The following is a 24634-nucleotide window of genomic DNA, read 5'->3' as shown; positions in this document are numbered from 1 at the left end:
GTGTAATCTTTGCATGTACAGTTGTTGGTGAATGATAATTTCATCAACTTGTCCATCTCCGTCCGTGTAGACCGTGTTCTGCACAACTGTCGTCTGCTTATGATGATGCTATGTCTGATGATACTATCAGATCACATGCCAGGTTTTGCAGGATATAATGTCTAAAATAAAAGGTTGTGTTGATTGAAAATATATGTGGTGCTGTGAATTGCTAGCACCCAAGAGAAGAATCCCATGAACAACTTGGAATATCATCAACAAGGTGCGACTTCTCTTTATCATTGCTGTCGCATCCAGTGGGACTTCATTCCATAATAATAGCTCTAATCTTTCTCTTAATATTCTTCGTTCATCATTTGAAATTCATGCGTTTGTCCTTTTTGCTTGTGTTCTTCATTGATTTGTTCTGTTGTTAGCATGTAGGGGAATGCCACCAAATTTGGACTTATTAAGGGATGTTGGAAGATCTTTTATTTTATTTTTTATCCTTTCAGCTTACAAGTGTTTGTAACTGTGGTTTTCATTTATTTGAGGACTCAAGTTAGTGTTGGATAAGGTTGAGGCTCTTTTCTCAGACAATGAGAGAGCCACAACAAGTCGTCTAAATCAAATGAGATCTTAAGGTCTACTCATTTTCCTGGTCTTAATTAGTATGAGAGGACTTAACATGTGTTTATTTCAGATGATCTTAGATGGCTTTTACTATTGTAAACTTCCAATGACATGTTCTCTCCACTGCTGTTGATTCTCCAATGTGGTTTGACCGCCGCGGCTGAAATACTAAATATGAAGTGCTTCACCATCCACATGTTGCTTCTTGTTGAGATGAGTCTCAAAATGATGACATGATCCCCTTTGAAAAATGCTTAATTTTTGTCTGTAGAAGAATAAAAGAATGCAGTGAAAACATCCAGGTCATTGGTGCACATGATTCTATGATTTTCAACTCCAAATACAATTAGCTTATTAGCAGAACAGCAGTTAGCCCCCTTTGTCTTTACATTATTGCACCAGAACCAGATTCACCTAAATACAATTATTGCACCACATTTATCTAATAATTACATTTTTTTTTTCATTTTTTTTTTTTACTAGATTTAAGTTTATTAAAACCCTTTATGGTAAGGTACTGGGGCCTGGAGGTGGCTGATGCTCGTCCATTCAATTTCAGGGTAGATCGAATCTTTCAACATTGTTTTACTTCAAATCTACAGCAACTCTTTTTCTTTTGCTTTTTCCTTTCTACTTTCAACTTGCGAGTAAATCTTATCCGCCAATGGTAACTCAACAAAGAAAACATCAGTAGGAATCATACAACAAAAATGGATTGCATTAAACTATATGAATACGTATAATTGAACAAGAATTGTATTCACATAGTGTAACGCTACAAAATTTGTATGACAAATACAAGAGCAAATGTCTCTCTTTCTCAATTTTACAGGTGTTATATGAAGCACGAAAGACTTACTAAACTGGAAGCACATTGAAGTAGAGACTTGGTGAAATAGAGAAGAACAAACAATAGTAATAATTATAACGTAAGTGACGAAACATATCTCATGGGAGTATATTTTTAAATCAAAGTCTGTAATTTGTTATAATGTACTGAGTTCCAGCAATCATATCTTGTTTCCTCTCCTTGATGCTAAATCTTGCAAGATAGCATTACATGCCTCCCTCAATCGCGATGAACTTTCTGTAGAGGTTGCTGGACTAGCAGAGCCTTGACAGGATGCTAATCTCTGAGATTTAACTGAGTTAAACCTTTTGTATGAGTCATCATCGTCTTCCATTATTCTTGTAGCATCTTGACAAAATTCGGTTGATTTTCCTTTATCAAATCCAATAATATTTCCCAGGTTGTTGTTGGCAGTGAAGTCCCATTCTATTCCCCCATCTGAAGTATTTTTCTGCAGGCAAATGCTTTCCCACTGAATTTTTTCAGAAAGTGATCTCCTTCCCTTGAATACTTCATCCGTTGATCCCCTTCTGGAATCACCATGAGTGTTTGCTTCACAAGCAAAGCTCCACTTATAGCTCCTGCTGTTGTCCATGTTTAGTTCGATTGAGTGAAGCTCGCTATCTCCTGAGTCTCCTTCACCTTCACCTTCACCTTCACCTTCTCCCAACCCATCATCCACTTCACCTTGTCCATTTTCCAGTGCACCCATTTGCATTTTGTTTAGAAAATTACCATGTCCATTTTGTTTAGTTTTCAAGTGAGTTTCAATCTCACTCTTTAACCTCTCCAAAGCTGTGTTTTTCTCTTCATATTCATACCTAGCTTCAGCAAGCTTCATCTGGACTCTTTCTTCTCGCAACACATCCGCCAGTTGAAGCATTTGTCTTTCTTTCTCAACCTCTTCTCTTGCTTCGGCTGATTCTCTTTTCAATTCCTCCGCTTCAACTCTTTCTTCTCCTATCCCTCTAGCTAACTCATCACAAGTTTGCTCTAATATCTCCCTAGCCCTTTTCTCACTGTCAAGCTCCTTCATTGCCCTAGAGAAATGAGTTTTTGTATCAGCTAACTCCGAACCTAGCTTCTTATTCAGCCTCTCAGCTTGCCTCCTTAGTTTTCTCTCTATCTCAAGCTCCCTTGCTAAGGATGAAACTGCCTCTCGAATTCTATCTCTCTCTCTGCTCTTCCAAGACGCCTTTTCCTCAGCATACTGCTTCAAAAGGGCATCCATTTGATTGCAATTAAACCGTTGCTCTTGAATCAACTTGTCTACTTGGAGTCTTGCTCGATCAAGCTCAACTCTTAGAGCCGATACTAAGGTTATCCTTGATGAATGTTGTTCCTCTTGGGATAGAATTCGGAATAACACCTTGACAAGCTCTTTTGAGGCAATTAGGCTGTTATTAACATCCTTCAATCGGGTTTTGACGCTAATATTGTTTTCTCCTAGTCCTGCCATGTGACTTGCTACCTGCATAGCTGAGATCAGATCAACAAAACATGTATGTTTCTCTTTCATTGTCCCATTTACCACACTATACACCAAAACTGACTAAACTATCAAAGGGTGGTAGTGGTCCTAATTAAAGAAAAATAAAAACATCAAAATGTTGCCATAAATTCATCATATATAGAGAGTACTATAGTAGTATAATTGACAACGATCGAGAATGTACATCTTTGTTGAAGGTGACTACTAATTGAGAGATTACGTCAGAGTCGTAATTTGTAAAGATCAATGTGAAAACAAAGATTTCAGAGTAATAAATAAAAAGTAAGTGAAGTTGTTTGTTTGGTGATAATAGTCTTACCTCAATGGAACTGGGTTTTCCTGTGATAAACTCTGTAATCTGAAGTTTCTGCGAAGTTGCTGAAGATCTTCTCCTGTGACCTCCCACTTTAGATCCATCAATCTGCTGCCAAATAAAACACTGTTACTCACAGCCAAAACTTGAAAAACAAATACCAAGTAATTGTTAAGAAAGAAAGAAAAAAGGAAAAAGAATTAGGATGACCTGATCATAAACAGGGGTATGAGGATCAGCATCAAAGAGCTTGCCAACTCTGTCAGAATTGTTTCTAACTCTCCTCTCCTCAAAATTTTTCTGTTTGAGTCCAGCAGGTGAATGTAAGCCATTAATTTCCCACAAAGTAGCAGCCAATTTTCTTGCTGACATACCCTCTTTCCCCTTATTATTATTATTATTATTATTATTATTATTGTTGTTGTTGTAATAATTGTTTTCAGCAATACACTTAACTGATCCATTACCATCAAAATTGTGGAATCTCTGCAATGGTGACTCTGAAGCTGATGCCATCATTAGTTTCCAAGTCGGGGGCGGTGCAGTTGTAGTCTTCCCCACCAAAATAGCCCTTTTGAACTTATAATTCTTGTTAACAACTGAAGAAGATGATGAAGATGACGACACTCTTTTCCTGATTTTGCAATGACCACCACTTTTCCTATCTTGTTGATTTTTCCTTGGCATTATTGTCAACAATGATCTCACTTAATTATTATCTCTAGCTATTTTCAGATATCTTCCCAACTTGGTTAGAATAGATCATAACCCCCTTTGGTTTGATTATTATGTATCTATAAAAAGTGTATAAGATCGATCAAATTAAATAACCTCGGATTTGCTAAACAAATATTATTAGTAAATTAAAGGAGGTAAATAAGATGGGGCCTAAGCTACCCTACATTAGAATAGAAACCTTTTGAAAGAATGGAAGTTGATCGAGGGAGGATCTTTTGGAAGCTAATTTGCTTTGTTTTGGATGACTTGAGAGGGAAATTAAACCAAAGTTTGAGTGAGAGAGAGAGAAAGAAAAAAAGAAAAAAGAAAGAAAGTTAAAGGGTGTTAAATCTGTTAACTCATAACGTATTGTGTGTTTAAGGCTTTTAGCCTTTGGCTGAGTTGGAGTACGTGGCATACACGTGAGCGATGAAGCCATGAATAGGAGAGTGGAGACGTGCATGTGTATTTGTGTTTTGATGTCTGAATCTTGATTCTTGACTGACCTGGTTCGACGTATTTCATTTCTTCCTCTTAACTCTCTCTCTAAAAGGTAACAAACTAACAACATACATACGAGTTAATTGTTTGGGTGAAACAATGGGCTTCGTATAAAAGCCCTTTCGGTTTGTGTTCAAGATCTTGCTTTGAATGAGTTGTGTCTGAATTCACCTGCACAATGACAAAGTCACTAGCATCGATCTTCAACACAAACCGAAAGGGTCTTCATACGAAGCCCATTATTTCAACACCGGAACAATATTACTCCATACAAAGAGCCAAGATCAGGGTAGGGCAGAAATATTACAGGCCACGAGGGTTTGGGTCCCACCAGGTCTGATGAATATTGAATTTTTTTGGTGTGAGGATGAGTTGGGATATCAGAAATCATCGCTGGTATTTTGGATTTCAAAATAAAAATATGACAGTTAAACTTAAGGCCAATCCCATACCCCACATTTTTTCCTTTTTATTGTTTTGTAATCTACTCTTCAGTGGGTCATCTGCATCCTCCCTTTGCTCTCGCTAATCTCTATTATGGTGCATTCCTTTGTTTTCTTCAGGTCAATAACTTCGTATAATTTCAAGCATCTCTAACAAATTTATTGTCTTGATTTTACATTCTTATATTCAGCTGAGGTCCAATAAATTCAATTCAAATAAGTGTTACAGTTTCCTAATAAAGAGAATCTATCTTTAGGCTCCGTTTATTTTGGCGGAAAATATTTTTCCTAAAAATGATTTTCTCATTGTCTTTTGTTTGTTTTGTTAAGGGCGGAAAACAATTTTCCAAAGGGAAAACAACATTCTCTAATAAAAAACCAAATTTCCATTTGAAAAGAATGTATGCCGCATTTCTACCCTAATCCCTTTCATTTTGTTTAAGGTAAACTAATTTCCTTTGAAAATTATTTTCCATAAAAAATTATTTTTCATTAAAAGAAGTGGGCCTTAATCTTCAACTTTAATAACATCGCTCACTCTCTATATAGGTTGCTAATGACTTGGTAATGCTTTATTTTATACTAGTATTTTATGCACGCTATGCGTGCGTGGAGGTTAACTAGAATGCATGTAAACCAAAATTAATAAATCAATATTTATTATCGTAGAATGACTAAATCTTTATTTTTCTTCAGAAAGTATTTTAACCAATGGTTTAGTACCTATTGGAAGATTTCATCACAAATGCATGGTCGAAAAGTTAAGAAAATTGTTAAAAATATCTATACAATTAAATTTGTGCGTGATTTTTGTTGTCAAATAAAAGTTATGTTATTCGTCACGATTTTGGTTTAAAAAATAAATATGTATAATTTTTTATATAAAAAGCGTAATTTCTTTGGTCATATACGTTTTCGGGTTTTATTGATGACGACATGCACTATCAAAGAAAAAAATGCTAGATTGTCGATAGATTCCTTTTGAAAGGTGTTTCTTGTAATAAGTCATAAACAATTAAGTACTACGGAGTTAAGCATAAAAATGATTAATTTATTTAATTTATTTCCAAATTGGCAATTATGATACAATATTGCTGTAATTAAGCATTTTACTATGCTTTTCTTTTTTATTTCTGTTTTTTTCCCATGTCGTTTCACCTTTGGTGGGCTATTTACTGATTTCACCTTTTATCTTTTTATTATATTTTAAAATTAGTGTGATATAAGTTAATATGGGCGTTTTAGACTAACGCATGTAACAAAGTTTTTTGTTTGTTTTTTATTTTGCATTTAAGGCCATTATGATTTTTGCCTAATTTGAGTTAATAGGGCATTATGATATATATTTGCCTGATTTGAGTTTGTAGTATGTGAATATCTCTATTATGTAAGGGAAGAGCTGAGGGCATTTTAGTAATTATATTTTTGGTGTCCCTTATCAAATAGTCCATAATACCTCACAACTTCACAATTTAATTAATTAATTAATTAAATGAATATGCATGTTGTAAAATGACAATGTTGTTACATAGGAGTTGGTATATCTAGGAGTTTTGTTTTAACACTTAATAATTTAATAGAATTTATGCATCGCACGGGCTATAATTTAGTTTAAAAAACAACTAAGGACGCACCAGGAGATGACATTTGTCATTCTTGATTTGTCTTTTAGTATATAATTATAGGTAGATAGATACTCCCTCCGTATTTTTTTAAGAGATACACTTGGTTGGGCACGGGTCTTACGAAGAATAAAAGAAGTGGGGTTGGGGTAGATATTTTAATAAATAAGTACATTGGGGACCATGTCCTTTTGAACAAGTGGAGGTGGGGGTGGGGTGGGTGTAGTTGTAAAATTATTTTTTAATTGGATGGTGGGTCATAAAGTGTAGTAGATATATTATTTAATTAGGTGGTGGGGTTGATAAGTTACCAAAAATGGCAAGTGTATCTCTTAAAAAAATACGGCAGGAAAAGGCAAGTGTATCTCTTAAAAAAATACGAAGGGAGTAGTAAAGATATACTCCCTCCGTCCCGGAATACTCGACCCGGTTTGACCGGCACAGAGTTTAAGGGACTTGAATTGACTTATTTAATTTAATAGGTAGTAGTTGATAGTGGGGTATTATTTTAATGTAGTTAGTGGGAGGTGGGTTAAGAGGTGGGGTTGAATTTTTAATTATTTTTTGTATGGAGTAGGAGGTAGGTGGGTTAATAGGGGTGGAGTGAGAAATAATATAATATTGTTAGAATATTCCCATTTTTAGAAACAGGTCAATTATTAAGGGACGGCCCGATAAGAAAAACATGTCAAGTATTCCGGGACGGATGGAGTAATAGTAAAAGGTGGGTAAAAAATGATGGTTTTTGTGTAATGTCAAGGCGTCAAACGACCTCCTACATTTGTTGAATTCATCGTAGAGTACATGCTTATGTAGCTATATTGCATCAGTTTATATGTCACGCTTATGTAGCCATATAAGTACTAAATAATAATTAATTTGTCCAAGATGACACAGGATCTTATTTATTTAACTTATAGGTAGATAATTTATACTGACAATTTTCAATGAAATTTTGAGTTAATTGCGTGGGATTGGGAGTTGAGAGTTGAGAAGATGAATCTGGAGCAAACAGGCAAGAGATTGTTACATACTCCGTAATAAGTAGAGTAGATGATTCTGATTAATCAAACAAGGACTTGGTAAGAGATAGTACATACTTCTACTACATAGTAGTAATGGTACATAATTACATAATAATTAAGTAGAGTAGATGATTTCATGTAAAGAAGAAAAAAAGAGAATGAAGTCAAAAGTACTCCTCAGTCCTCCCCTTGAACCCAATCTGCCCAAAAGTAAGGCACAAGAACAGCCCCAGATGCCACAGTACCAACCACAACCTATTAACATAAATCTCAAATTAATAACCCAAAAATGTAGTTGTATACTTAATTGGTATGTATAAAGCAAAGATATATACTCACCAGAACTGAGAAGCAAGGGCGGGAGGACTGGGGAAGTGAGACAACTCCTCCCCAATGCTTGAGAAAAAGAGACCCGTGAGACTGTTACCATTTATGATCGGTACACTTGATGGAGCTATCCACCCAATCAACCCAAATCCGATCACATTCAAGTCTTTCCTTAGCCAATTTCTTTCAAAGCTATATATGTTACACAAAATTTTATCTTAGTATTATGTCACCAACTAAACTATACATACCCACTCTTTTCGATCTTTAACCAAAAATGACGATAAGCGATAAGAGCAAAGCAAATGCCATCAAATGCAACCAATGATGTCTTGGCCTAGTTGTTAAGACTGAGGGCTTGTGTACAATAGCTCTCAAGTTCGAATCTCCCCGCCCCTATTTGTAATTTATATTGCCCTTGTGGCTTATTCGCACCAAGAAAAAATGCCATCAAATGCACCAGTATAACTTACCTTTATAAGTAGATACAATCATACAAATGCCAATGCAGAAGCTAAGATATATTTCAAAAACAATACTAGTAATATAAGTTTTTTTTTTAAAGGACTAGTAATATAAGTTGATGAAGCCAAATGTAGTATTGTTTTGTTTGTGTACAACCGAAAAACTCAATATAGTCAACTTCAGGCTCAACCTCGAATTTTCAGTCAATTATGTCCACTAATAATTATATGTTCAATACATTTCAATGAATCATGCAAAAAAAAAAATTATTCAACTATGAATATCAAGTCCAAATGAGAAATAACAACCCAAATAAAAATGTTCAAGCAGCATCCCATTTTGCAATTAAAAGAAACGAAATTTTGTCAATTACTACATAAGTTGTTAAGGAATTTATCAATTAAAACCTAGATTGTTAGAAATTGTCAATTACTATCTATTTAACCATTGATGTCAATTGATATCTTAGTCCATATTTTTCAGACAATTAATCCATGAATGACATCATAATTAACCTTTAATTGTGATTTAATCATTTTAATTAATTAATAAAATTAAATCCCAAAAGTACACGAATTTACCCCAAAAAATTTAAAAAATCCTGAAATTACAAACATTAATCGGGATTTAATTTCGGGTTTCGGTATTTTTTTCCCCGATCGATCATTATGGATTTTTTTTTTGAAAAAAAGAAATTAATTTTGGGTAATTTTTGAGACTTAATTTTGGGATTTTAACTTTATTAATTACTTAGAATGATTAAATTATATTTAAGGATTAATATAATGTTTTTAGTAGACTAATTGGCCAAAATATCGACTATAGTAGCCATTGACATCGATCAATTGTTAGAAAAATAGGTAACATTTAACCATTACAGCTACGTAGTAATTTATAAATTTTCCTAAAATAAATTATTCAAACTCAATGACAAAAAAAAATTATGATACTTTTACAGATGCATATATATATACACTTGTGTAACAATCGTTCACGAGCACCCCGTAAAAGTTAGAATGTTGAAAACAAACGGGTGCATCATAATTGAATTAGCAGTCATCACCGATTCAATATTTTTTTATCTCAATCACTATATTTCATCCGAAAGGGCGAGTTATGTATTCCACCTATTTTTCTTTCCTCGTAAAAAAAACAATAAAAGCAATATATTGTATAAAGTTGTTTAGGTTATCGGTCAAGCTTGAATGTGAGCTTCTGGTCACTATATTCATGTACAAAGTTGTTTAAGTTGTGATACAATAAGTAGTTATTTAAAAAATGTAAAGTTAAGGTGGAATTGATAAGTTACCATGTAAATCTTCCTCCGGATGAAGCACAGGCTAGGCTTAGAGGGTTCCTTGCTGCGACCTTAGACTTCAAGAAGCCTGAAATACATTGCATATATATATTTGCATCAACAAATACGAGTGAATATAATAATTAATTAAAATCCAAGAAATCAATAATTAGCGTTAATTACCTGAAGTGAAGGCCGTAGATCTGGCGGAAGAGCGAGAGAGAGTGGTGGTGCCCAAACCAACCACAGTTGAAGTGCCTGCAAAACTACTGTTAGCTGCCATTTTTGTGGTCTTTTCTCTTTTGATCAACACTCAGACAGCTTCCAATTTGGCAAAGCCAGATATTAACATATTTTACATCTGATGTGGATCACGTTAGAGTGAAGATTTCTTGGATGATTATCTGTTCAATGGTCTTCGGACACGTGGATTCTGTGGATAAAGTATTAAGTTTTTGGACTTTTAGAGAGACATATGCCATTTCTAACCAGAAATTGTTAACACCCACAAGACCTCAATCTTACATTCCTACATAGCTACATCTAGAGCTGTCAAAAGTTGACCCGACCTGAGAAACCGACCTGTACTTTAAGCAAACCCGACCTGATACCCGAAATGTTGTTAAAATATGAAACCCATAACCAGACCGTATCCAACCCGTTAAATTTATTTATACGGAGTATTCTATTAATATTAAGTAATTTGGACTTCCTCCGTCTTTTAATACTCGCAACATTTGGACTTTTTACACTATTCATATAATTTACTTTGACTATTCTTGGTATTTTTTATATAAGATATAACATAGTCATGTGAGATCTTGTTAGATTCGTCTCAATGTGTATTTTCAAAATATCAACTTTTTATAATTTTTACATAAAGAGAATTTAAGATACAAATGACCAAAGTTGTGCATTGACATGCGTGAATGTAATAAACGTTGCGAGTATTAAAAAACGGAGGAAGTATAAGTCTAAAAAAATTTATTTGCACGAGGTCTTAGAATAGTAAAGTGGTCTCAATTTTATCACGAACTCGAGAGTCACTCGATTAATAGAACACAAAAATACAAACTTAAATCAATCAATCTTAGAACCACAAACAATGTGTAACCGACCATAATCCAATGTACGTCTTTTCCAAACTTGACCCGAACCGGAAACTCATCAATCCATACTTAACCCAAATCTGAGACTTAGCCAATGCGGACATGACCCGTACCCAAAATAATCCAGTGAAATTGTAACGAATCCGACATACACCCAAACCAACCTCAATCCAAACTAAATCAAATCGATACAAAACTATTTTAAACCCGAACCAGTTCCAACTGCACCCGAGATTGACCAGAACCAAAGTTACCCGAACCGAAACTGAATTCAATCCAAAACAATTTATCACACGACTTCCTCCAAACAAAAGTTATACGTACGTATCCAAATCGACCCGAATAGAAATATGACCCGACATTAACCGATTTCGACGGGACCTAACTGTTTAATACCGATCCGATGATCCAATTTGACAGGCTTCCACTTACCACTCAGCCACTAGAAATGTACATGACCAACATTTTTCAACAGAAAATATGGAATACTCTATTAATTCCTCTAAAGTCCGTCGATGTTAATGTAGGTCATTTTAGCTCATCTATACCTAGTTTATACCTAGTGTTTAAAAAGGAAAACCACAAACGATTAGATGACACATGTCACCCCATCTTTTATCCACAAATATTTATTTATTTTCAATTTTTCTTTTGTTGTTGGTTATACGAAGCATTTTACAGTTTATATACCTCATTCACTTCATCTTCCTCATTTAACATCTATTCACCATTTAGTTTATGTATTCATTCATCCTCTTCCACTTCATCTGCCTCTTTAACTCTCAATATTAATCATTTATTTTATATATTTTTTCAACTTTTAAATTTCAACCTTATAAAAAAATAAATTCTCATTAGAATCACAAACCCTCAATGAAATTAGCACTTTAAAAAATAGCTTAACAATCACTATACAATTGTAAAAGTTACACTCTCTGTCCCATATTACTTGTTACACTTTTTTTTTTCGTCTGTCCCAGATTAGTTGTAATATTTCTAAATTAATAATAACTCCACAATTATTATATTATCTCTCTTTCCACTAAATTTTTTTTTGTCTCCACACCCTCTCTCGTTCAATTAAAATAAAATTCACAAACTCCTATCACATCTACTTTTTCAATCAAATAACAATTGATAACCAAGCAACCACTTATCACCTCAAACTATATGCAAAGGTAAGTGTAACGAGTAATTTAGGACGGAAGGAGTAGTTTTTTTTAATATAGTTGGTACAATGTAACTCGTTCTATGACCAATGCAACATTAAACATCACTTTACAATATTAATTTCCTTTATGACCAACATCAACGATATTGATGGAACATCCAAAAAAACCTTGAATATCATCAACTTTGGATACCTTTCTTCGACTACAACTAATTAACCTCCATTAGTCATTCTCGAGTCTGAGCTAATCAGTACGGACTTACTTCTTTTTGCCGAGAAGGAAGGATCCTGGACATAAAATGTTCAAGTAATGGCAGGACATCTCTAGCAGCGTAGTGAATCCATTTTATGACAGATATCAGCCATTCATGACAGGAAATAATGAACTACTCGGAGGAGCATTCCATTTCACAGCTCCAGAACCAAGTAGTATACTTAATTAAGAGCAGGAAAAGGAAAAGAAAAACGAAAACATTACACAGATCTTTCATAACCCTATATAAATACCTCAAAGCCCGATCTTTGTAAGGGACACGAAGAGAATAAGTTGCAGGTGCTTTATGCTGGATAAATGATGGTCTAAAGAAAATGGAAGCACTTGTATCCTTAAATCTCCGTTTTCATCCTCATTAAGTAAATTTCATGCTTTCTCAATCACAAGACACAAATTTGACAAGCTTTAGTGCAGATAATTTGACTAGTAAGTGGCATTAACAGTAGTAACACTATCAAGGACAGAGAAAGATCTAGGAAAAGAAACATCAGATTGTATGATTGACCTCTACGGTGATATGAAAAAATTTGGTTTAGTAAAAAACTGAGCACCACAAAAGCAGACATTTAATTCTACAAGGACTACACCTGAAGTACCTGCACCTTCAGCGTAAGCCAGATATGTATCCTGAGTGACCTGAGCAAATGATACAAGTGATACCGGAGAGGACCAACAAGAAAAAAAGATGACAAGTAGTTTCACATAGAACTGAGCTTCAACAGAATGCATCAGTAGTTATCAGTCGGTCCATGCTGATGGCCCACCCAGTCCAACTTCGGGCGTCAGAAACTGAAGCACAGAAGCTTTAGAACCTTGATTCTTGCTTTTCTTTTTCTTTGCGGGATAAGTAACCAGAGCACTAAATGTGTCGACTTTTCCAACACCTTGGCTGCCTCTTCTTTGCTTGTCGGGAGGATTCACAATTTCGGTGGCATCATAAGCTACAAGTTCTGCAAATGAAGTTTCCTTATCATCAATAATATCCAAATGTGCTACCTTTCTTTTTGATCTTTCATCTTTTACAGGTTTTTCAGCTTCTTGCACGGGAACTTCTTTCTCTATGTGCTTCTCCTTTTTCTTCTGCTCATTCTTACCATCAATTTGTACCACTTCTGGCTCCCCTTCAGGTATTTGACTTGTTTTAAGCTTTCTAGGATTCTTCTGATCTCTTTTCTCAATAACATTTTCATTACGTTCTACAACCTTCGATTTCCTGCAAGATCCCTCTTTACCCATAACATGTGTATTGTCATCAAGTTTTCTATCCTTGGCAAGCTTATGGTCATTACTCAGCCCTTTATTATTCACCTGTTTGTCAGAATCAACATCCATGTAGTTGTTGGAACTAGTATCCCAGTGCTTCACATCATGATCCTTTTTGGTTGATGGTTTAAGCTCATTTCCTACATTAACCACAGCACTCTCGTTTTTCTGATCCTTCTTATTGCTCATATCCATTCTTTTAGAATTGAGTATCTGCAAACTGGGAACTAACTTGTTCACCTGCAAAATGTTTATTTTCAAAAATAAACAATCAATGTCTCCACATATATTGATTAGAAGTATTAGAACTATCAAAGTAGAAGCTTGCACCAGCAAACAATATGACGGCAACCCCACCGGTTCATAGAGTTAGTGGTCTGGTGGTACACATGACCACCAAGTGCTTTTGGCAGATGCAATAATCACATGCTAGCAACAAATGTTACCTTCTTTATGAGCTTGACCTTCTCGGCTATTGGATTTCCAAGTAAATTCAGGTTTTTCAAGTTATGCAATGAAGAAAGTACCTGCAAATCATCCAATTACCAAAAGTATCCCGGAAATCATGAAAAAACTCAAAGATAATGTCAGAAAAAAGAAAACAACATAAAATGCATACCTCCAGGTCTGACCACCTTGAGATCATGTTGTTTCCTAAGTCCAGAATTTGAAGTTTCTTGCTATAAGCCAGCCCCTCGGGAAGAGTCTGTTCAAGGAGGAGAAAGATAGTGTGCATTCTAATTATTTAAATGGGGGCGGCAAAGTAAAGCCAGAAAATTATTGTGATTAGCCAGAGATAACCAGATAGGCATCGGCATGGACGAATTAACACTCAAGGAGAGACAGGAATTCAAACAAACACCTTAATATCATTATGAGCAAGGCGCAGTTGCTCAAGTCCAGTGCAAGCTTTGATTGAATTGTCAATATCTTCTAGTTGGCAGTTGGAGAGAGAAATCTGAAATCCCCATGAAGAATTAGTACAACTTGATCTTTTGGATGCTGTTATATGATATTACTTCAAATTAATCAGCACGTGAAGAATTAGAACAACTTGATCTTCTGGATGCTGTTATATGATATTACCTCAAATTAATCAGCATCAAATCTACTCACCTTTACAATCGATTTCTGCTTAGCCAATGAATTGCCCACCTTACGGATAGGATTCCTAGACAGAACTACAATGAAGATACACAAGCCAAGTAAGAGAAAATATGTGCATAACTCATGAGAATGACTGACAAAATCCCTACAAAAGTATAATTTCTACAAATTATCAAGATTGAGACGTTAAGACATATGGTGGATAAGCAGATAAAAGGTGTACCAAGAGTATTCAATTCTGTAAGTTGATCGAGGCCAGAAATTGATGTAATCTCATTGTCTGCAAACGGCAGAAAGAAGGTAAATTTTACCATTGTTACAAAGAGTAGAGCACATACACAAAATTAAAAAAATCAAAAATTGAGAACTGACCATTTAATATCAAAGCACGTAATTTGACCAGGGTTTTCACCTGGTCCATAGATCTAAGTTTATTTTTGCCAGCGTTAAACACCTAACCAGAATCCCATTTCCAAATCAGAAATGTAAAACAATCAATTTGTTAATCGTAAATGCAGAAATGAAATAGAAGCGCAGCGAGATTACAGCGAGATTAGTGAGCGCTTCAATCCCATTCAAGGTGTGAAGCTTGTTTTGTTGCACAGATAACCATTTCAAATTGAAACACGACTCCAAACCCTACATAATTGGAATCCCAATAAGAAACTAAGCTTGAAATCCCAATAAGAAATTAACTTTGAAATCCCAATAAGAAATTAAGCCTATATAATTAAAATAAACCTTGAGTGATGTTAAACTGTTGAAGGATAAGTCGAGTCTGTCAAGGTTGTTGAAATTGCTTAAACATGAGACCTGAAACAGGGTAAATAAGATTAGAGCTAACAACTTACATATGAAAATGGAGAAAAAAAGTGTGTAACGACTTACAGAAGAAAGAGCTTTGTGATCAAGAGAGATAGAAGTGATGGAGTTGGGGTTATGAGTCTTCTTCTCCCGAAGGATGTCCTCCGCGCTCAACTCACTCATGCTTCTTCCTTCCGCCAAATCAAACTCGCCTCCTCTTTACAGTATAAAGCTTCTCTCAGTTTCATTAGTCAGCACTCAGCACACATCCTAAAACCCTACCTCCCTATTTACCAAGCCGTCGATAAAACGTATTTTAAAGTTTTAAACTATTTCGTTTGTACTAATTCTTAAATAGATTTGATCCATACTAAATTTATGAAAATAGTGTTTAAGTTTAATATAGTTATTATGTGAACAATAAAGGTCATTATGTAGGTAAGAGTAAACTTTTGACTTTGGGTCTACAGGTCCACGCAACAATAATCCCTTGCACTAATTCTTACACTGTGTTTGGAAATCAACTAATCAAGCTAATGTGAAAATGTGAGAAAAAATAAAACTTGAAAATCTGTAGAAAAGTAAATTTGAACAAAAATGTGAAATTTCTAAATTTTAATTTGTTTGGCTAATTAATATGAAAAACTATGGCAAATGAATATTACATATTTTTCACTTGTTTAATTTTGCTCTCCACGGTTTTTCTATCACTTTTGAGGGGAAAGGTATGGAAAATAAAACACGCAAAATATAACTACTCCCTCCGTTCTTGTTTATTACTTATTAGTCCCCTTTTTGTATTGTGATGTTTTTTATTATTAGTACCTTTTAGAATATTTCCTTATTTTTTCAACAATTATTTCTCTTTTACTCTTATATTATAATTGTAATTCCCCTTTTGTCCCTAATAAATGTGCAAGTGGTCCCCTCTGTTTTCTAATTAACAACCCTTAACACTTCATCTACCCATATTTTCTTAATTTTTTCTCTCTCCTACCCTCATGGGTGAGTTTTTTTTAAAGATTCACATGCAATGTATCATTTTAGTGAATTATTCAATATTCCATAAGGGGCTAATAAACAAGAATGGAGGGAGCAGTTGATTTTCACTTATTTCCACACATTTCATTTTCCTCATTTTTCTATTTAAATTACCAAACAATCTAAAATTAAGGTATTATCCTATTTCCACAATTTAACTCATTTTTCTATTAAACTAGAATTCTCAAACACTATGTTATTGTTTTTCCATTTTCTTTTCCACAATGATCTTTCCACGAACGTAGTATGATTTTGATTCCCTCGAAAAATCTGAGTCCCTCGCTAGAGAAAAGGTAGCTCCTCGCGCTCAAGACAAGTTTCATAATTTTCCTTTTAAAATTAACATTTTCTTCCTAAAATACCTTTATGATGTTTTTAATGAAACATTTATCCTATTTTTTTGGTAGAAAATTACGACCATATTGAATAAAATATACATGGAGAATTTTATTTATTTATTTTTAATTCAATGATGACTTGAATACAATAAAAATTTAATTATTTAATCATTCCCGATATTGAATTGTGTACTTTCTTACTTCCTTTATTCCTTAAATACTGCATCATGGTTGACTTTACGCTTTCCAACACAAACTTTAACCCTTGTCTCCGATCGTAAAACCGTATCCAAGCTCCGTGGCTAGTCTGCGCTCTTTGGACTTTTCAATATCTTGAATTATGCATATGTAAGAGTTATAAAAAAGTTGATATTTAGAAAATATATATCGATACGAATCTAACAAGATCTCACATTACTATAATTTTTCTTAGGTATGAATCGCAAAAGATGGCCAAAAGTCTAGTGTGAATAGCAAACAGTATCTATTGTATGTATAATAAACCCTATTATTTAGGGTTTATTATTTTCCCACATTGTGTGTTTAATTCCATGAGAATAATAGGGTATATATACATACAATAGATAGAGTTTGCTTGGAAAATAATAAACCCTAAGATCTAGAATGTTCTAGAAAGATATTATGGGTATAATGGACATCCACATAATATTTCATAAAACTCCCCCTTGGATGTCAATTATTGAAAATTATGCCCCGTTAAAACCTTACTAGGAAAACCCCGTGGGATAAAAATCTAGTGAAGGAAAAAGAGTACATCCGTTTTCATAATACGCTTAAGATGTTGCCTCATTAAAAACCTTACCAGGAAAATCCAGTGGGACAAAACCTTGGTTAAGGGAAAAAGAGTGCAACGGGTGTTTTTCTCTCTGATGAATACATCATTTGAAATCTTCTGATTCAATCAATCTAATATTGTTGAGTAGCTTCTCAAATGTAACAACATGGAGTTACTTGAAAATTTGTTCTCCAAATTTTAACTTGAACCTTCAATTTTCACTTGAACAAATGAGGTGAATATTTATATCATTGATATTTTGAAAATAATACTTGTAAGGCTGTAAGATTATGTGCTTTTCTCTATCTCATTTGATACATTTGTTTTCGATTTTTTCGATACATAATATAATAATATTTTAGCTTCACCTGAGATAAATACATTTTCTTGTACAAAATTTATCCATACATATTTGACATATATACCTTTTTCTATAGGCCATAAATGGTAGTTCTTTTATCAATAAGGATCGGACTTTCTTTGGTCATATACTTTCATGGAAATACATGATAAATAGCAATATCATCGTCCAACTTGGAGGTATAATATATCTAATAATATTATTTATGGTTCTTCTGGACCATATTGGAAGGACATTACATACCTTTATATTATACTTTAAGATGATTCATATTTGTACAAGAATTATTTCATGAATAAATTACTATGTATATTTCTTAACTCTTAAGTACTCAAACTACTGGTTGAGACGATATTTCAAAAATAATCTTTTAGGATTTTAATAATATCTTATCAATGTTGGGATGTTTTTTTTTTTGAGAAAGGTAATAAATTTTTATTAACACAAAGCTCAAAAGTACAAAACATGACTGAAATCATAACGATTACAACATTGCCAACTTAAAATGTGAGTTGCTAGAAGCATCAATCTTCCTCCCTCCCTGCCACCTTCTAGGAAGGGTCCAGGGGGAAAGGGCTATCATCTGCAGCAACACACCCATACATCACAAAACACTAGAAAACATTAACTAAGCACATGAACTATCCATCCCCTATCATTTTGCTTAGCCTTCATCGGAAGAACACTAGTTACCCTCCAAAGGCATCTTTGCTTGACTTGCTTCACTAGAACTTCAGGCAACAGGATTTTCTTGTTCCAAATCGCATCATTCCGCTGCATCCAAAGCCCATACATCAAGGCTACTACGCTGGACTGCACCACCCTTCGTCTGATTCTGCCCAGCCGAAGGTTCCTCAACCCATCAGTGACGTTCAGCAGCCCGGTATTATCAAGCCGAACCTGGAAACAAGCAGCCAATACGCCTAAACAGGCCTTGGAATAGCAACAGTCAAAGAATAGGTGGCTAACCGTCTCAGCATCGAGCATACATAAAGGACATCGATCATCATCCATCACACCAAATTTCTTCAATCTCACCTTGGTTTGTGTAATACCCCAATATTTTATGATTTCGTAAAATATAATTTATAGCAAAATTAAGTTATAATCCTTATTATATCACTTTCAAATTTTAGGTAGTCTCTTCTAATATTTTCAGAAAATTTAAAAACCTAGTTTAGTTTTTAGTAGGACTGTTTTTAGGAGCATTATAAATACTCCTAAACCCTATTATTTTGACTTTAGCCGTTTCTTGTTAATTATTTTGCTGAACGAAGAGTTTTGACGAAAAGCAAGAAAAATTATTCATATATCCTTTGATCATCTTCATCATTATCACCAAAATCCTTTTTTGCAAAATAATACCTGGCGCATGATTACTCATGGCCATGTGTTTAATTAGTCCTTTCTAAGCCCAACCGAATTAGAGCAATCATGCGTATCGTACAACATTTCGCAGCCGTACCCGCACCGTGCTTGGTTGTTTTACTCGTTCAATTGAATTTCATTATTCAGCATTACTCTCGGGGAAGGTAATCACACTTAGTCCCATCTAATTGTTTGTGTATATTATTAGTTGTAATCACACGCGTCAAAATTTTTCGGATTATTTGTGTGAATTAATTATTATGCGTAATCACGCTCATTCATTATGTTGGATTTGTATGAAGGATATACAACGTATGTTTTATTAGTGATTATTAATTATGGTTTTGATATTGTATGGCATATATTTTGATGATATTGATTTTAAATGTGTACGTATATTGTGATGTTTTGAGTAGGATGATATTTCTTTTAAAGTATATATAATAAGTGTTGTGATATTGGTTAATTGTGTGAATTGGTGTGTAGTTGGTCCCAAATTGCTTTGGGTTAATTATTAGTGATCTTTAATTATGTTAATAAGGATATTTGATCGTTTATGAGAATTATTATCATAGATACTATTAATGGTTAGTATAGATATCCAATACTTTGGAGTTTGGAGATTCTAGCGTAATTATCGTTTCGGTGTAGCTTCATGTGTACTAGTGTATTAAGGTTAGAAGAGTCGATTGTCGCATATTTGGTTGATAATGATTAGTAGTATGATTTATTTTCAAGAGCTTAGAATATTATACACAGCAAGGTTGTTGCAAATTATGATTATTTTGGGGCCGTGTCATATTAATTGAGAAGTGCATATATTATATACCCAAAGTGGGTACTGATCAGATCATGAGAAAAGGTTAAGAATAGTTATATATTTTTGGTTTGAGACTCGGCGTTATAGACCTCAGTCCTTGGCATGTTGGTAAGGAGATGATAACCAATAGTAGAAGAGCAAGTTACAATCTTTATTTTTCTTAATATCTCCAAAAGTGGGATTTGGTCCAAAAGTGGCCTTAACTCAGAGAGTCTTTCTAGTAGCTATTGAGAGTTTCAAGTTTTTATACTTGTTGGTTTATTATTCGAATTACCCATGTCCAAGGCTAGGTATAGAACAAAGAGCAAATATAGCACCTATTGGTTTGAGTACGTTTAGTAGAGGAAAATATCATATCATTATATTTGAGGTTCATATGAAGAGGAGATTTATAGTTTCCATAGAGTATGAAGTTAGTTTTATCTTTGGGATCATACTTGAAATGTAGTTTCATACTACATTGTTTACATGAGCCTTTATTATTCTATATTAGTATGTTTCTGTTTGTCACAGGTGATTACTCAGCTTTTTGCTGACGTGTGTGTTTATTTGCTATGTGTGTTTGCGGCCATGTCTTTTTCTTATGGTGGCCCTGCGACGATCCTTTTGGAATTTGTCCTCTATGGTGAGCAGTCAAGATGACTGGAGCAGATTGATCGTGAAGGATTGCAGTTAGAAGTTAAAGGAGCTCAAAGTGTTACCGTTAGTCTTTTATAACAGTTACGTAGTTGTAAATAGATCACCTAATAATTGAGTTGTAATAGTTTGAGTTTTGTAAGCCTTAGCACTTGACAATGTGGTCAAGTGTGGCGGTGATACCTCCGATTTAGTTATAAGCTTCCGCAATATTTTTATAAAGTCTTTTATATTTCTTATTTATTTAAAGTTAGTAAATCGGGGGTGTTACAGTTTGTAATCTACCCCACATCGCCAACCAAGCTATAAAACTACATTTAGGCACATTAAGCCTATTCCAAATGAATTCAGCCCATGGAACTCGCTGCCTTTCTCCTTTAATCCATGTATACCCACTAGCAGCCGTGTATTTCTGGGATCCCAGATTCCATCTGTTCTGAGCATAACCATCTCTGAATTTGTCCTTAACCGCACACAATTGCCTCCAGTACCAGCTTGCCGAAGTAGATGGAGAATAACTTATCCAATCCCTCCCTTTTAAGTATACGTGGTCGACCCATTTAACCCAAATATTATCTTCCTTAGTAGCCAAGCTCCAAACATACTTACCTAGCATAGCTAGGTTCCAAGCCTTGCTATCTTCGAAGCCAAGCCCACCTTCATTTTTTGGCCTACAGACATCATCCCAGGCAATAGGTGGCACTTTAGAAGTATAAGCTTGACCTGACCACAAATAAGATCTGCAAATACCCATCACTTGTTCAATAACTTTTTGAGTAATAAGAAACATAGAAGCCCAGTAGGAGTGCAAGTTCAGCAAAACTGAATTAACCAACTGAGATCTCCCAGCATAGCTCAACGTTCTGGTGCCCCAAGATCTCAGTCTAGAAACAATCTTATCTGCCAGGAAAGTGCAATCGGACTTGCTCATTTTCCTGGGGCTGATCTTAACCCCTAAGTACTTGAACGGCAAGGTTTCCTCTGAAAACTGAGTCATTTACAGGACTTCCTCCTTATCTTCAGGCTTCATATTACATGAATATAATGCAGATTTGCCTGAATTAGCAACAAGACCAGAGGTCTTGGCAAAGGTGCCTAAAGCTCTCAAATTGAGCATAACAGAATAAGTGTCACCCCTGCAGAATAACATGAGATCATCAGCAAAAACAAATGATTTAGACGCAGAGACTTGCACCTATAATGGAAGTTGTAACCATCCTGCTCTCCAACATGCTTCAGGAGTCTGGACAGGTACTCCATACAAATAACAAAAAGCAACGGTGACATAGGATCCCTTTGTCTCAACCCTTTCTTCCCTTTAAAAAATCCATGGACCATCCCATTTGTCTGCAATGAAAAGGAAGGAGTTGTAACACATTCCATGATCCACCCAATAAATTTCTCAGGGAACTTCAGTTCTTTGAGCATTTCCTGCAAAAACTCCCAGTTAACAGAATCATAAGCTTTCCGAATATCCACTTTAAGCATGCAGCTAGGGGGGGGGTATTCTTTCTCCCATAAAGGCCCACAAGATCCTGCACAATGCTGACATTATGAACAATTTGCCTATTTTCCAAGAACGCAGATTGGTTTGGAGCTATCAAATTCGGCAACACAAGTTTAAGCCTCTTACAAAGGAGCTTGGTAATGCACTTGTACAAAGTATTACAACAAGCAATCGGCCTAAACTCAGTCACGTTCGAAGGGTGACTGACCTTAGGGATAAGAGAAAGCTTTGTGCAATTAAGCTCCTTCAGGAGCTTACCACTGCTGAAAAAATCATTCACAGCCTGGCACACTTCACCTCCAATTACATGCCAAGAGGCCTTAAAAAAGGTAGAGTTGAAGCCATCGGGTCCAGGCGCTTTTGAGCCCGGGATAGAGAAGATAGCTTCCTTAATTTCTTCATTTGTGAACTCCTGGGTGAGCATTTCTTAAATTGTATGAATTTGATGATGATAATGTTGGGATGTTTGTATGCAAAAGTCAAAGGGCTAGATGTTTAAGAACATCATGTATAAGCTCTTCAAGAACTCTTATTTCCATGAATCATAACATGTTATTAAATCAACATCATATACTTCTTTTGCAATTACTATATACTAGCACAACAGAGTAAGAATCTCCTCTTATAAATTTCTACCAAAGTTGCTAATTTGTCATATTATGCTTTGGATGCATATTCATGTACGTCATGATAATAATTTAGAAACTTGTACATACATTATAAAATTCATAACTGGATAAATCAAAATCATACAATGATAAAATGTAAAACGAAGTAAATGTATGATAAATGATGCATTTACCTATTAACTACACATGCACATGAATGTAAGACCTAAAAGGTAAAACACTATACAGTGTGGATTTTAAAATCCATAATTTTTTTTGGACTTCGGGTCCATGAGCTCATTTTGATCATTACGATTATGTAAACATCAACAAGAACATATATTTCAGACCTACATTCTCAAGTCAATTACTTCTCCCATATGCATATCGGTTCCATCGTATACCGGCATCATCAAGTATTAGTTAATATATATTTTGCATGCTATTCATCAATGATATCTGAATACATATTAAGTTGGTACCATTAAATTTTTCTCATAGGCCATCTATTTTAGTTCAGATGTCTATACCACTTCAAGGGTATTTCATAAACTATATATCAGCGTTTTCTTTATTTTCAATAATATCGTCAACTGCAGTATCTTGCCCATTTCACATAAATAAATCTATATCGTACTATGTTGGAACCCTATATATAATCTACACTTCAGCTATAGAGATTAAATAAATATTGGCAAGATATATAATTCTCAACTCTTAATATATGTAACATCGAGCACTATGACAATTATACACCTTTATGCCTCTTAACATGTAACAATTTAACACAATCAAGTCATAGATATTTATGTCCAAACATACTTCGAGGACATAAAGGTGACATGTACACTTACTCATGATCAATTTATTATCTTTCAATTTTGCCAACTTATTCTTGCTCGTCTCCCCCTAAGTTAGAAAAATATTTTCAATATATTATGGGGCATAAAATTCTTCACCAACTAAATAATACACTTTTCAACGTATATTTTGATAAATATTTCATACTTTTGTTCTCTTCTGGAGATCAACATTGATTATGGGGAGTAGATATAATATGCAGTTGTTTTATTCATATTTTCTTTTTTCGTGCTGACGTATGATTGCCCCAATCAAGAGATTTATGATACTTAAATCAATCACAAAAAACTTGTAGTAAGTTAAACTTCTTGGTGGTCTTCAAGTCACCTATTATCATTAAGGTGAATTTCAGGCCACTTACTATCATGGTGAATTTCAGGCCACTTACTATCATGGTGAATTTCAAATCACCTATCATTATATAACTATTCAAAATCAATAATATATCTCTTGTACGTATTTATTTTCTCAATCAATACATTATAAATTATCGATTGAAATACAATTCAACCTCATCATTATATCTTGCCTTTAGATATATACAATATGTAAGGGAGTGTCAGCACATAAACTTTTATTTGACAATTTCAAATTCTAATGACGGGTGTTATTAAACCCGGATGGCCTGGATTATCACATCTAATATATCATACGAAATAATTCACTCTCTAACTTCTGGTTAGATTCCAAAGTGATCATTGAAATTATGATTAAATTTGTCCATATTGTAATGTGATATAACGACACAAACCGATGTCTCAATTATAACGACAAGACAATTTAAACAAAACTTATGGAATATGGGATACTCTTCAAAAGTATCCATTTAAATTTTGGTACATATCACAAAAGTATCTATCTTCAGAATGTAGTCTTGTACTCATGCTTATAAAGCGAATCAATAAG

At 34.4% G+C, this 24634-nt stretch overlaps 3 protein-coding genes across 4 annotated transcripts; all 3 read right to left on the bottom strand.

Moving 5' to 3' along the window:
* Positions 1-1284: 1284 nt before the first annotated feature.
* Positions 1285-4467, bottom strand: LOC110798811 (uncharacterized). Of its 2 annotated transcripts, XM_056829182.1 has the most exons (4): positions 3724-4466; positions 3478-3567; positions 3274-3375; positions 1285-2933 (listed from the first exon to the last, which is right to left on the bottom strand). In XM_056829182.1, the coding sequence occupies exons 1-4, from the start codon at positions 3952-3954 to the stop codon at positions 1623-1625; spliced, it is 1734 nt and encodes a 577-aa protein (XP_056685160.1). In that variant the 5' UTR covers positions 3955-4466; the 3' UTR covers positions 1285-1622. The 2 variants fall into 2 exon arrangements, with proteins under 2 accessions (XP_056685160.1, XP_021859697.2); XM_022004005.2 differs by having other exon boundaries at positions 3478-4467.
* A 3106-nt stretch (positions 4468-7573) lies between these two features.
* On the bottom strand, positions 7574-10009 carry LOC110798806 (photosystem I subunit O). Its single transcript, XM_022003998.2, has 4 exons — positions 9848-10009; positions 9677-9752; positions 7915-8094; positions 7574-7830 (listed from the first exon to the last, which is right to left on the bottom strand). The coding sequence occupies exons 1-4, from the start codon at positions 9945-9947 to the stop codon at positions 7740-7742; spliced, it is 447 nt and encodes a 148-aa protein (XP_021859690.1). The 5' UTR covers positions 9948-10009; the 3' UTR covers positions 7574-7739.
* Positions 10010-12689: 2680 nt separating this feature from the next.
* LOC110798810 (plant intracellular Ras-group-related LRR protein 3) lies at positions 12690-15677 on the bottom strand. The gene is made up of 10 exons (XM_022004004.2): positions 15477-15677; positions 15330-15401; positions 15135-15227; positions 14961-15042; positions 14812-14868; positions 14598-14662; positions 14344-14439; positions 14101-14187; positions 13928-14008; positions 12690-13721 (listed from the first exon to the last, which is right to left on the bottom strand). The coding sequence occupies exons 1-10, from the start codon at positions 15573-15575 to the stop codon at positions 12957-12959; spliced, it is 1497 nt and encodes a 498-aa protein (XP_021859696.1). The 5' UTR covers positions 15576-15677; the 3' UTR covers positions 12690-12956.
* Between the last annotated feature and the right edge of the window lie 8957 nt (positions 15678-24634).

This window comes from Spinacia oleracea, chromosome 5, assembly GCF_020520425.1.
Source record: "Spinacia oleracea cultivar Varoflay chromosome 5, BTI_SOV_V1, whole genome shotgun sequence".
NCBI classification, from domain to species: Eukaryota; Viridiplantae; Streptophyta; class Magnoliopsida; order Caryophyllales; family Amaranthaceae; genus Spinacia; species Spinacia oleracea.
The sequence above is the reverse complement of the archived record's forward strand: the minus strand, read 5'-3'. Positions and strand labels throughout refer to the sequence as shown.

Excerpts from the sequence above, each read along its gene's own strand:
- LOC110798806 (XM_022003998.2), bottom strand. The coding sequence starts at position 9,947 with ATGGCAGCTAACAGTAGTTTTGCAGGCACTTCAACTGTGGTTGGTTTG. Across the intron at positions 9,753-9,847 it reads ATCTACGGCCTTCACTTCAG|GCTTCTTGAAGTCTAAGGTC; the intron begins GTAATTAACGCT and ends AATGTATTTCAG. Across the intron at positions 7,831-7,914 it reads GCCCTTGCTTCTCAGTTCTG|GTTGTGGTTGGTACTGTGGC; the intron begins GTGAGTATATAT and ends TTATGTTAATAG.
- LOC110798810 (XM_022004004.2), bottom strand. The coding sequence starts at position 15,575 with ATGAGTGAGTTGAGCGCGGAGGACATCCTTCGGGAGAAGAAGACTCAT. Across the intron at positions 14,440-14,597 it reads AGCAGAAATCGATTGTAAAG|ATTTCTCTCTCCAACTGCCA; the intron begins GTGAGTAGATTT and ends TGGGGATTTCAG. Across the intron at positions 14,188-14,343 it reads TTGCTCATAATGATATTAAG|ACTCTTCCCGAGGGGCTGGC; the intron begins GTGTTTGTTTGA and ends CTCCTTGAACAG.
- LOC110798811 (XM_022004005.2), bottom strand. The coding sequence starts at position 3,954 with ATGCCAAGGAAAAATCAACAAGATAGGAAAAGTGGTGGTCATTGCAAA. Across the intron at positions 3,376-3,477 it reads ATACCCCTGTTTATGATCAG|ATTGATGGATCTAAAGTGGG; the intron begins GTCATCCTAATT and ends ATTTGGCAGCAG. Across the intron at positions 2,934-3,273 it reads GAAAACCCAGTTCCATTGAG|GTAGCAAGTCACATGGCAGG; the intron begins GTAAGACTATTA and ends TCAGCTATGCAG.